Source organism: Protomyctophum parallelum (genome assembly GCF_964188405.1).
Source record: "Protomyctophum parallelum genome assembly, chromosome: 15".
NCBI classification, from domain to species: Eukaryota; Metazoa; Chordata; class Actinopteri; order Myctophiformes; family Myctophidae; genus Protomyctophum; species Protomyctophum parallelum.
The window spans coordinates 35,603,497-35,616,324 of record NC_139710.1 but is presented as its reverse complement, the minus strand read 5'-3'; the positions used below and the strand labels follow the sequence as shown (position 1 = coordinate 35,616,324).

General features: G+C 44.3%; 2 protein-coding genes across 2 annotated transcripts in view; both read right to left on the bottom strand.

The window, feature by feature from the left end:
* The window catches only part of gldc (glycine dehydrogenase (decarboxylating)), a 37,816-nt gene extending 32,902 nt beyond the window's left edge, over positions 1-4,914 (bottom strand). Inside the window, exons 1-2 of the mRNA XM_083783745.1 lie at positions 4,489-4,914; positions 4,256-4,334 (exon numbers count right to left, since the gene is read on the bottom strand). Of these exons, the coding sequence (XP_083639871.1) occupies positions 4,256-4,334; positions 4,489-4,851 (442 nt within the window). The 5' untranslated portion in view covers positions 4,852-4,914. The remainder of the gene's footprint in view (positions 1-4,255; positions 4,335-4,488) is intronic.
* Positions 4,915-6,693: 1,779 nt separating this feature from the next.
* LOC310872457 (4-hydroxybenzoate polyprenyltransferase, mitochondrial-like) lies at positions 6,694-11,597 on the bottom strand. Its single transcript, XM_083784351.1, has 8 exons — positions 11,522-11,597; positions 10,633-11,019; positions 10,336-10,502; positions 9,748-9,869; positions 8,495-8,580; positions 8,279-8,412; positions 7,810-7,998; positions 6,694-7,377 (listed from the first exon to the last, which is right to left on the bottom strand). Exons 2-8 carry the CDS (start codon positions 10,955-10,957, stop codon positions 7,225-7,227), a joined length of 1,176 nt encoding a protein of 391 aa, XP_083640477.1. The 5' UTR covers positions 10,958-11,019; positions 11,522-11,597; the 3' UTR covers positions 6,694-7,224.
* Positions 11,598-12,828: the final 1,231 nt, after the last annotated feature.

The following is a 12,828-nucleotide window of genomic DNA, read 5'->3' as shown; positions in this document are numbered from 1 at the left end:
TAAAGAAAAACAACGCACGGCACAGCATCCAGTTTGTTCCTTCAGCATGGCTTGTTGCATTATGAGAGTACGACTACAGTAACTGAAGGAATGCAGGGCTGGGCTGCAACTATATTTTCGATCATTCTATACGGTACTTTTTCGGTTCATCCAATAGTCGAAAAGCGATTATAAACTTAATTTATACCATATTTTATACACTTAAAACAGCCAATCGTACACGCTCACATCGGCTATTATAAATATGTTTTTGAAATTCAAGCTTTTTTAACATGTTGACATGCCCAAAATAGGGATTGATTATTAATGGATTATGTTATTAAACAATTGATTATTGATTATAATTGATTAAATTTGTTAGTTTGATCAACTGTTGCATTAGTTTACAAACATGATTCTGAATCCATTCCAAGCATTAGTTTTGCACAAAAAACACTCCTTGGGCTAAAAACGGCCATAATGTGACAAATGTGATGAGGTCAGCACATTTGGGCTGTGGCTATGGCTATGTGGCTATGGCCGTTTTTAGCCCGAGGAGTGTTTTTTTTGTGCAAAACCAATGCTTGGAATGTTTTCAGAAGCATGAAAACCCCCTAGTTTGACACGTCACATGCATAATGACATTTTGAAAATGTTATATAAATTATGTTAATATGTTAATGGTATGGTCACATAACCAACTATAAAAGATGTTGCTCAATGATGAAAGCCGTTCAGCAGGAGGATTCATGAATGTATGTATATATACAATATTTTAGGCAAAATAAATTATATATATATATATATACAAATTTCCCACTTTGAATACAAAAAAGGCAACCCTGAATGAAATTGGTAGAACCTTACATTTATGTCATATGTTCTCCCCCTAAGACACAGTATGTGTCAAGAGGGAAAACTTGAGACAATAGTAGTTTCCATCACGACAGATTGGAAATAACTTCATACTTGACATTTAACAACTTGAATCCCAGCATCCCTATTCTGGGAGGAACATTCCCCCCAAAAAGCAGATCTACACGCTCTCAATGTGTCACGTTGTGATGCGTTGTGAGCTTGTAGTTCGGCTATTTTTTGGCATGGAGGTTTGGTGATCCCGTCTTACCAAGTATACGTTTTGGTGGTTAAACTGATATTGTGATGAATTCCAAATATTATGAAAAGTATTCTGCGGCAACCCCTGGACTTGCGTCATGGCACACTAGGGTACCTGACCTCCTTTGAGAAACCCTGCCTGCCCTAGGAGGTACCTGACCTCCTTTAAACCCTGCCTGCCCTAGGAGGTACCTGACCTCCTGCCCTAGGAGGTACCTGCCCTCCTGCCTATGAGGTACCTGACCTCCTGCTCTAGGAGGTACCTGACCTCCTTTGAGAAACCCTGCCTGCCCTAGGAGGTACCTGACCTTCTGCCCTATGAGGTACCTGACCTCCTGCCTATGAGGTACCTGACCTCCTGCTCTAGGAGGTACCTGACCTCCTTTGAGAAACCCTGCCTGCCCTAGGAGGTACCTGACCTCCTGCCCTATGAGGTACCTGACCTCCTTTAAACCCTGCCTGCCCTAGGAGGTACCTGACCTCCTGCCCTAGGAGGTACCTGCCCCCCTGCCCTAGGAGGTACCTGCTCTCCTGCCCTAGGAGGTACCTGACCTCCTGCCCTAGGAGGTACCTGCCCTCCTGCCCTAGGAGGTACCTGCCCCCCTGCCCTAGGAGGTACCTGCCCTCCTGCCCTAGGAGGTACCTGCCCTCCTGCCCTAGGAGGTACCTGACCTCCTGCCCTAGGAGGTACCTGCTCTCCTGCCCTAGGATGTACCTGACCTCCTGCCCTAGGAGGTACCTGACCTCCTGCCCTAGGAGGTACCTGACCTCCTGCTCTATGAGGTACCTGACCTCCTGCCCTAGGAGGTACCTGACCTCCTGCCCTATGAGGTACCTGCCCCCCTGCCCTAGGAGGTACCTGACCTCCTGCCCTAGGATGTACCTGCCCTCCTGCCCTAGGAGGTACCTGCCCCCCTGCCCTAGGATGTACCTGACCTCCTGCCCTAGGAGGTACCTGCCCTCCTGCCCTAGGAGGTACCTGCCCCCCTGCCCTAGGAGGTACCTGCCCTCCTGCCCTAGGAGGTACCTGACCTCCTGCCCTAGGATGTACCTGACCTCCTGCCCTATGAGGTACCTGACCTCCTGCCCTAGGAGGTACCTGCCCTCCTGCCCTATGAGGTACCTGACCTCCTGCTCTATGAGGTACCTGACCTCCTGCTCTATGAGGTACCTGACCTCCTGCCCTAGGAGGTACCTGCCCTCCTGCTCTATGAGGTACCTGACCTCCTGCCCTATGAGGTACCTGACCTCCTGCCCTATGAGGTACCTGACCTCCTGCCCTAGGAGGTACCTGACCTCCTGCCCTAGGAGGTACCTGACCTCCTGCCCTATGAGGTACCTGACCTCCTGCCCTATGAGGTACCTGACCTCCTGCCCTATGAGGTACTTGACCTCCTGCCCTATGAGGTACCTGACCTCCTGCCCTATGAGGTACCTGCCCTCCTGCCCTAGGAGGTACCTGCCCTCCTGCCCTAGGAGGTACCTGACCTCCTTTTTGGACAGTAGACGCATGTAAAGTCGCTATATGTCAGTCAGGCAGATGAGTTCATGAAGACAGATGTAATATTTTCTTTTCCACGTCGCCCAACGCTATTTTAAGGTATCATGCTATGACAGTCAACCCTGCAGCACTGCACAATTAGAACATAATGCCACAGCTGCCAAAATGACGCATTACTGTATCGGTAATGTGTGGAATATGATGACATTGTATTGGTAGTTAAATGGATTATGTTTGTATGAAATATGCATTTGTATTTAAGGGAGGGTTTTAGTATTTTTGAATTCCACTTTACTCCAAGATTGGCTGTGTTATACAGCACAGTAAATGTTTTCTAACTGATAAGAGTACCTGGCATGTCTCTGATATACAACTAACTTATTTTTGTCTAGGGAATGTGCTACTAATGAGCACAATAAAACATCAGCGATTGCAACACGTTTCAAAGTTCTCACAAGCCCCTCTAAAAGGTCAAGGTTATACAGTAAAATCAGTGTTAAATCTTGAGTCTGAGGTGGTTCCATTTGTACCCCCTGCAGAGTTGCACTCAGTCACAAGCAGAGGTTCGTCAACCCCTGTGGGTACTTGCTAGTACTGCAGGGGTTTCACAATATTGTGAGGGAAATACGATTAAAATGCAGTAATATATATATATATATATATATATATATATATATATATATATATATATAACATATATGTTGTTATGTTCTGTACAGAATTATGGTCTGTAATTAATTTCAATTGTAGGCTACAAAAGTGTGAGACTGAGTCTAAAGTTAGACAGAGTTGTAACTGGACACTACATGTGTAGTAGCCTATACCTTTTAAAACTGCAATTACCTTGTGAGCAAATTTTTAAAATCATATAGGGTCACTTCAGTTGAACCTTTTGGACAGAAGGAGTTCAGTGCTCAGAAGCGGTTGAGAGTGAGAGAACTCCTGCTCCAAAGGGCTGCTCAAAAATGAAAACCTGCGTTTCATTGTGCCAAAGCGTCAATTAACCATATTAGGGACCTCGTTCGACTGTGATGTAATGTGAACTGCTGGAACCAGATTGAACTGGACTTGGGACAGACATGGGAGAGCCGAGTGAGAGAGAGAGAGAGAGAGAGAGAGAGAGAGAGAGAGAGAGAGAGGCTGAACTTTACACTCCAGTAAGTTGCCATCCCATTAGCATCCGGCTCTTCCTCCCCACAGGAGATTCATGGTGCTGAAAAACAACTCCAAATATGTTCAAAGGAAAGACTTAACGAGACGTGAGCGCACAATGGCACACAGCGCACAATGGAGGAGAGCTCTGCAACCTACATTTCGACCATTCACCATCACACACACACAGGAGGCTTGTGATTTCATGCCCTCGTGTGTGTTATGCGGGGAGTAAACTATATATTTTTAAAATGAGGAAAATAATATATATTAAAATTAAATTAGGCTCTTATAGGCTATGAGGAGAAACCTGAGCAGAAATTCCTATTACAAAATTAAACAAAATCTGAAATAGCACGATCGAGTGTGGCATATATGTTTATCAGTTACAGTTACACCACTATGGAGCAATAAACCATTTCATTTAACTCTGCTATATTAAAGAGGGGCATATACCTAACTTACACACGTGTGCAATTATGGAAATAAGAAATAAAACAAACTTACACACTGGGTCATCCATTTTCATACTGGTTTGAATACGGATGGAGGCTGGGAGTGTGTCTTCGATCAACTGGGCGATCGACTGAAATCAATGTATATCAAATCAATTGGCCAGTAATAACATTATTGATAATGATAATAATAATACATTAAATGAAGTTGTACAACACGTATATCTCTGATTCAACAGAACCTAAACAAATAACATGTTTTTATAAGTCTCCAGTTCTTCTTACCTCGAGTCCCAGGGCGTCCAGCATTTCCCTCTTCTCCCTCTCACCTGGACCGATGTGTCTCTCCGCGAAGTCATCGTGCCTGGGCAGGAGCCTCTCGATCTGTCTGGAGGAGAACGCCGCGGAGCTCCCGTGCAGACCCCGGCGTGCTGTCACGGTCACGCCGCCGCCGGTGGTGGTGGTGGTCGCCTCGGCATCGCGGAGCTGCCGCTGCAAGATCCTGATGCTGCTCCTGCTGGAGGCTCTCACGGGCTGGAGTTTCCCCCTGGAGGAGGCCAGATGTCTGCAAGGTGCGTTGGGATTCAACGACCTCCTGGTGGTGGTGGCGAGGAGTATGACCCCCCAGGACTTGGCACAGCTCTGCATCTTTATTTATTTATCTTTAATATAATTTAAACAAATCTCTAAAACAGGACATGAAAGAAAAGAAATCTCTTTCTTTCTGACTCTCTCTCTTGCTTGCTGACACAGAGAGAGAGAGAGAGAGAGAGAGAGAGAGGAGAGCGAGTTGTGAGTGTGAGTGATGATGCGTCCTGGAGGATTTGTGTCACAGTCTTGAGTCTTCTGCCAACTACTTCAAACTGCCTTGGCTTTTAAAAAACGCCCATCTACTTGCACGGGAGCGAGCCAATCCGCGCACGGAGCGCACGAGAGAGAGCCAATCGGCGCGCAAGCCGCGGTGACGAGCCCCGGCTCGGCTGCTGTCACGCATGACTCTGCTCTGCTGTGCTGGCTACTAAACTTATTCTCACGTGCACGTCCGCTTGATCGATAGGATTTGGTGATCCCATCACCCAGAGGGACTTGACTCCCCTATGATTGGCTCAGTTGGTTGCCTGGCTACTGCTTGTTTTAGCCAGTGGTGGAAGAAGTAGGCTGCTAAGACGCCTGAGGGCGAGAGAGAGCTCATATGCTCATATGCAGATGCAGATCTATAGTACATCAAACCATGCATGGCTACCAGGCTATCCGGGGTTTGATGAGGTCAGTGTCGTGATCTTCATGGAGATCCAGGTGATGATAGTCGATCAGCTCCACGCTCCATATATGGCCGTCTCCATATATGAAGATCACGACACTGACCTCATCAAACCCTGGATAGCCATACATGGAGAAGACTGGATTATCATCACCTAGATCTGCATAATTATATGACGTGATGTCACGATGCTTGACCATAAATGGAGGCGTGGGGTGATGGACCGACTGATGGGAAATGCACGTTTTCACAGTAAACTGCGACCTGCGGTTGCAATAGTAAATAAATAATGATGTATTGGTTGTATATGTTGTATAAATTATCTAAATTTTCAAAGTAAGTAGTAACTACCGGTAACTAGAATGCCTGGGAAACAGAGACAGCATGCAGCCTAATTAAAATACCTGAAAAACGTAACTAATAAAATGTCTGGAATTAACTTCCTCCATTAATGTCCCATGCAGTTCCCAAGAAGGCACGCTTCCACACGCACTATAGGGTCCACAACAACTACAGTCATGTCGCTCTGACATCGCATGTGATGAAGGTCAGTCTTTGAGCTGCTGGTCCTGCAGCACCTGAAACCATGGCTAACCTTCTGTGCAAACATTGGTATAGAAGATGTGATTTCTCCAGGACCTTCAACATCATCCAACCACACCATCTAGCCGAGAAGCTCCCTGTGATGCAGGCTTGGTGGCCTGGATCACGGACTACCTCAACTGCAGACCCCGATAGCAGGGCAGGGCTGTCCGTCAGATGTGTGCTATTATAGTGAGTTCAGTGAATTCCTCTGTAGGCTATTAGCTTTCATTTGACACCGACTCCTCCATGTAATTACTTGATAAATAATGTATTGATTGATGGGGCACCCACATTGCCCTAAATACCGATTTTGGAATGTTGTCAGGGGCAGACTTGTAGGCAGGGAAAGTGAGTGTGTGGATGCATTTGCATAATATTATGGCAGAGCACTTTCAGAGCAAATATGACAAAAAGCGATAAATGCTGGCCAAAAATATTAATCTGACAAATCCTTCTTTTTTTGTTTTAATATACCTGACAAAATAGTGTACTGTAGTATATTGTACAACATGAAAGGGAGAGTGGCATTTAAAATGGTTCAATATAAACACCCTGTTCAACACCAAAACATATTGCACAACAGCCTCCACCCCTACCCACCCCCATCCCGCCTCTTTCCTTTTTTTGTTATATCCCCCCTCTCATTTATTGTTATGTGTGGATACAGTAGTATGTTGTATCTATGCTCGAAACATTTTCGGCAACTCCTGTTACAACGTGTAGTTTGTTGATAGTAGGAATCTAAACAAAAACTCAGCGGAGGGCTGAAGGAGAGTGGAAGGAAGGTGCTGTATCCATTCTCTTACCCACTTTCCTCAGTGTGTTTACCGTTTCCTGATGCGTGAAGCAGGATTACATTACCAAACAGAAGCATCTTCGTATGAGGAGAATGTAATGTGTAATTACCATACAGTACATAACCATACAGATTTAGAATATTACTGTAATAATATAAATTGGGTTGATGCACATATTTCACAAATGTACAGGTATGTTTGCTGGAGTGTAGAAAAGAAGAGAAGTCCGCACACAGCTCTGCTCCACAGTTTAGTTTAGTTTGTTTGCTGGAGTGCCCAGCTATGTTCAAGTTACTGTAGATAGGTATTTTACCCAGGTTAAGAGGTGAGTGTTTTACCTCTGTCACCCGGACCCCTTGTTTCAATGAATGTCTCTTCTTATACCTGCGCTTTATCCTGTAATAAGGTTTCTCTTCTCTCTTTCCATAAATTTCCGGTGATGATGCCTAAGAACAGCAAAAGTCCAATGTTTCTGTTGGAGACAAATTTCTTCCAGCAGTCCTCTGGCTTGTTGATGTCAAGCGTGTAGATCTATACAAGAAAGAATAACGATAGTTAGATCACTATAAACACTGTGACTAATGTGATTTTAATATTTTACCACACTTGAACGTTCGACAAAAATAGCAGACCTACAAGCTTACAACACATTGCAATGCATTGTCGGCATGTGTGTTATTTAAATGTCACTGTGTACCTCTATTGTCTTGTATTGTATTGTATTGTGTTTATGTACGCTGCAGTGTGGGTCCTTGTGTCCAAGACAGGTTTCTCCCTCGGGAGACAAAATAAAGTAACCTTGAACCTTGTTGTGAAGTTCTAGATTGCCTAGTGTTGAAGATGATATATTTTTACATCCTCCAGTATGACTCAGTGAGGCTTTATGCTATGCTAAGTTTTGTTTGCTGTGAACTACTCCTCACTTTAATATCACGTTAGTAGTCTGGCATTAAAACGTCCTACCTGACGCATTAGGTGCAGGGTCACTGTGGAAAGCACACCATAGTAGGGTAGAGTCTGCTCTGCATTCACCCCCGCCATGACCAGCCCTGACACCATGGCCACCGTAAAGCCGCTCAGCCATGGTTTGGTTTGCTCCCCAAACCTCAGTGCCGTCGACTTGACTCCTATCCGGGCATCGTCATCTTTGTCCTAGTGATCAACAAGGAAGAAAGGAAGAAAACACTGCTTATATATTGCCACATATTCTTCCTTTTATATGATGTTTTTACATAATTGATAGTATTGTATATTTGTAATTTTGTCATTAAATGTTTCGATGAATTGGCTACAAAGGACCCCAATGGAAATAAGCCATAGGCTTTCTTGGGTTAAATCCTCTTAGCAGACAGACCTTGTATTGAACTTCTTTTGACAAACTGTACAGTATTCAAACAATCAAGTAAAAATGAAAGACCTTTCTGTTGCCTACCTGGTGAGCGTAGATGGTGTCATATATCAGTGTCCACATCACTCCAGAAAAATACAGCGGGAGACACACTGACCAGTCGCAGGAGCCCTGGACAGCAGACCAGCCCAACAGTGCTCCCCAGTTAAATGTCAGACCTTAAAAGGAAAACAATGTCACTTATTTGAGTGTCAAAGAGCCAAAAACGATAAAAAAGCATTCATTAATCCATAACGTTACCTAATACAAGCTGTGGCCAGTAGGTGATCCTCTTCATCAATGGGTAGCTGATGACCAAACACATCGAAGCAGCACCAAGGGCTATACTGTCAACAACACAATGACAAGTATTGTGTCACGCTATATTACGCAGCAAATTACAATTAGAGTAACGCATTACATTGAAATAAGTTGGGCAGGGACCACATGAGACATGTTGGAACACCCCTGGTCAAACTGCACGCTTTGTTGAATTAAGTGAAAATAAATTGTCTTTTTTGGAGGCAGTTGAACTTGAACATGATATACACTATAGAGCGTCGCAGTCCCGCCCCCTACCAGGGCCCAGGAAATGATTCTCCGTTCATTTTCCTCATAGACATTTCAAAAAGTATTTATTTAAAGACGTTTACGCCGCAGACAAAGCCAACTCTTGTCGTGACAAATCATGACAACAAACACCATTTTTTGGGCCGAACAAATAATTAGAAAGAAGGAAAAAACGGCAGGTTACAACACTTTTTTGTTGTTTTTCTTCTTTGTAATTATTTGTTTGGTCCAAAATATTGTTTGTTGTCATGAGTTGTCACGACTCGAGTTGGCTTTGTCCGCGGCGTAACCGTCTTTAAATAAATACCTTTTGAAATGTCTATGGGAAAAATGCATTGGGATTAATTTCCTGGGCCTGGCGTCGTCATGAAAGGGGGTGGGACTGCGACCCTCTATAGTGTACAATTAATAAAATGACATAGAATTAACTGTCACACATTCTCCAGGTGACATCTCAGAGGAGAGTGGGGAGTGGGGAGAGTAATGAAAATGCCAGTGTGGGTGAAATCTGTTTGTGTGAGTGTGAGTGTGAAAGAGATGTGACGCTGGTTGTACTTGTGCTTTCCAAGCCCCACCTCGCCCGCCCTACCCTACCCCTCCCATTCATGCCCACACTATGTGTCTCATTGGATAGCCGTCTCCCTCCCGTACAAGACAAAACAAGGCACTACTTTTTCCCATCATAGCCAAAACACAGACATAAACCAACACAAGACAAACACAAGAAAGAAGGAAACAAGAAGGTGAAGTCACCAAAACACAGACGACACAAATTTAGACAATGAGGTATGAATGTGTTAAATGTAATTATTTACTAGTGTAACAGAAAAGACAGGGTCACGGACCCTTCAAAATTTATTATAAAATAATTATAAATGTTGGTGTACATTTTCTGGTCAACCCTACGACGACATAGTGTAGTAGTAATAATGTGAGTTGAGTACCTGTAGTTATTAAGACACAGCAGGACACCCAGTGCAAGAGACAGCTGGCCTCCAAGGAATAGCAGAGCCTGTGTCTGAGAGATTTCCCCCGAGGCGATGGGACGTGTGGCGGTCCTGGACACCTGCCATAAAGACAAAAGCAACATTTAATTTTCCTCCATTGATAAACATATAATAACAAAGAATAATAATCACCGCCTAAGTCCTATTCTTTTTTTAAACTAACTACCGGTAACTACTAAACTAAATAATAATAATTTGAGAAACCCCACTTGAGTGCCATACATTACAAACTTTAAGTTGAACATTTGAAAAACAAGAAAGCATAATTTGTGCTCAAGAGATTTGGTGCGGATCGGTCCAGTAGTTTGTGACATTAACTCCAAACACACAGCTATAGACTCCTGCAGAGACATGACATACAATTCTAACATTTTCGGAAATAAACGTAAAGCTAACCTTGTAGATCTATTTCAAATTTAAAAACATTTTATGCCTATATTAACATGCCCAAAATAGGGACGCCAACTATGTCATGGTTTTCTGTGAATGATCACACAATGGCAGCGTGCCTTACAAATACGATACCTTCTTATCAATGTCTTTGTCCCACATGTCGTTGATCGTGCAGCCTGCCCCTCTCATGAGCAGCGCCCCTGTGCCAAACAAGGTTAGCAGCCCCAGGTGGGGCAGGCAACCAGGGTCTGCAGCCAGGCCGATGCTCCACGTACAAGGCAGGTACAGCAGCCATGTCCCTACGCCCCATAGACACAGACCACAAGAGCACATCTCAGAGTGACGCCGACTTCAAAATCCATTCTTTATAAAACTGTATCCAAATAGAATAGAAAGTAGGTGGAAATGGAAGTATGGATGTGTACAAACCAATTGGTTTATCCAGTCTCATTAGCCGAAGGTACGGCCGGACAGCTGCTGGTGCCAAATTCACAATGGCGGCTGACAGGCTGAGCTGTCTTTTAACGTAACCTGCGTTCTCTGGTAGTTTGACTGGTGGACGAGAGCCTGCCAAGAGGCTGCTGAACCCTCTTGGCAGTGTGCTCGGAGCCAAGTCAAGTCCCCAGCCGGTCCTTCTGTCCTTCTGGAGTGTGCAGCCGGAGAGAGCAGACAGGTGACTGTAATGACAGGTGCCATGGTGTCCTCTTCTGCAGGAATTCAAAGTGAACTGCCAGGTCAACCTAGCAGGAAGCATGATGATGGCGTTTCTTCTCTCTTCCCGTTATCAGGCCCAAATTGTTCACAACCTTTACACATCTGAAAGAAAAAACGAAATGAACAATCCCCTGAATAACATCCAAATGCGTTTCAAGAGAAAGCCCTGTCCCACTCTCAACATGAATGTTTTGCTTACAATATGCATTTCTTTTGTGCTGTCAGCTGAGCTGAACAGCTACACAAAAAGAGAGGTGGTTGATTGTGTGTGCGAGCTGTGTTTGTGTTTAGCCAGGTGTGTTACAACAGTGTTGTAACCTGTGTATGTGTTGGTGTATATGCTACTATGTCACCTGCTGTAGGCTGATGATTGAATAGCAGATCTACAAACAAAGATCACAATATGATTGAGCATTTCTTTCTGCCTATAATTCCATGCCCAAAATAGAGGTGTTGAGGTTGAAATGCATGATATGCGAGTAAGGTCATTCACTCTCAGTCTCAGACAGTTATTAAAATTGGCGATCCTATTGTTCAAATATTGACATGATTATAGTTCATTTGTATAATGAATTACAAAGGTCCCGCCATTGAGTTAACGTACTGTGAATGAATCTGGATGACACAGCTTCCATAATGCAGACGATGATCTCAGGGCTCACTATTGGTGGCGGTGCAGTGATGTTTTGCGTCCGGGTGGAAACAAACAGCATGTGGGTGAAAGGGTTTTATTTATTTCCCACTAGATGGCAGTGTCACCTTCCATGCACGGAGACGGAGACAGTCTACTTTGATAGAGCTCAGCTCACACATGTCAATCATCATGGCTTAAATATTACTTTTTCTAACCGTTATCATACCGTTATTGGTCCTGCGGTTCGATCCACACATCTGTGGTGGCCTGGTGGGGTCTGGGGTGGAACCTGGGTTTATAACTCCACGTGGAATATCAACAACACTTTGACTATTATGGTGAAATTAAGTTTGGCTAAGAACAGCGGCTAATCGAAACACGCATAGTGTTGAATGAATTCTGTCAACATAGGAGTTGTCATAAGCGAAGTCACTCTATTATTGTCATGGAATCCCAAAGCATTTGGAAATGTTAGAAATTGTGGGAAACATTAACCTCCGGTCATGGATGTTCGGGATTTCACAATAAAAGTATATTTTTATTATTATTACCACCATTCTTGGTGACGTATAAGGTCCGTTTCAAGGTTGGTAGCCTATAAGGTCAATAACGGGTCTAGGACTCAGAGCAGCAGTCGTACCCTGCTGCAGACATACAGTAGAGAGCTCTAGGACTCAGAGCAGCAGTCGTACCCAGACAGACAGCAGAGAGCTCTAGGACTCAAGTTGGCATCTCGAGAGAGAGAGAGAGAGAGAGAGAGTGCATTTCTAGTTATTATATTATTATTGGTAGGCCTTTATCAGCTACATATTAGCGTGTTACATTGTTTAGACTACAGTCTAAGTAAAATTACAATACAAAATAGGCCTACACTTATATAAAACACACTTAGTGTATTTTATATATAAAATACACTTATATAAAACGCTGGCAGCACATCACCCCCACCCTCAAACACCTCCACTGGCTCCCGGTTAAATTCCGCATTCACTACAAACTGCTCCTCCTCACCTACAAATCCCTCCATGCCCTTGCCCCAGGGCCCACAGTATTTGACTGACCTCCTCAAGGACTACACCCCTGAGCGGAACCTGAGGTCTTCAGACATGGGATCCTCACCATCCGTCACGCAAAACGGCGGACTCTCGGCGATAGAGCCTTCTACGTGGCAGCCCCTGCCCTCTGGAACTCTCTCCCCTTGGAGATCCGCCAGACTCCCACATTGAACTCTTTCAAGTCTGCACTGAAAAGACATTTGTTCACTTTGGCTTTTGGCA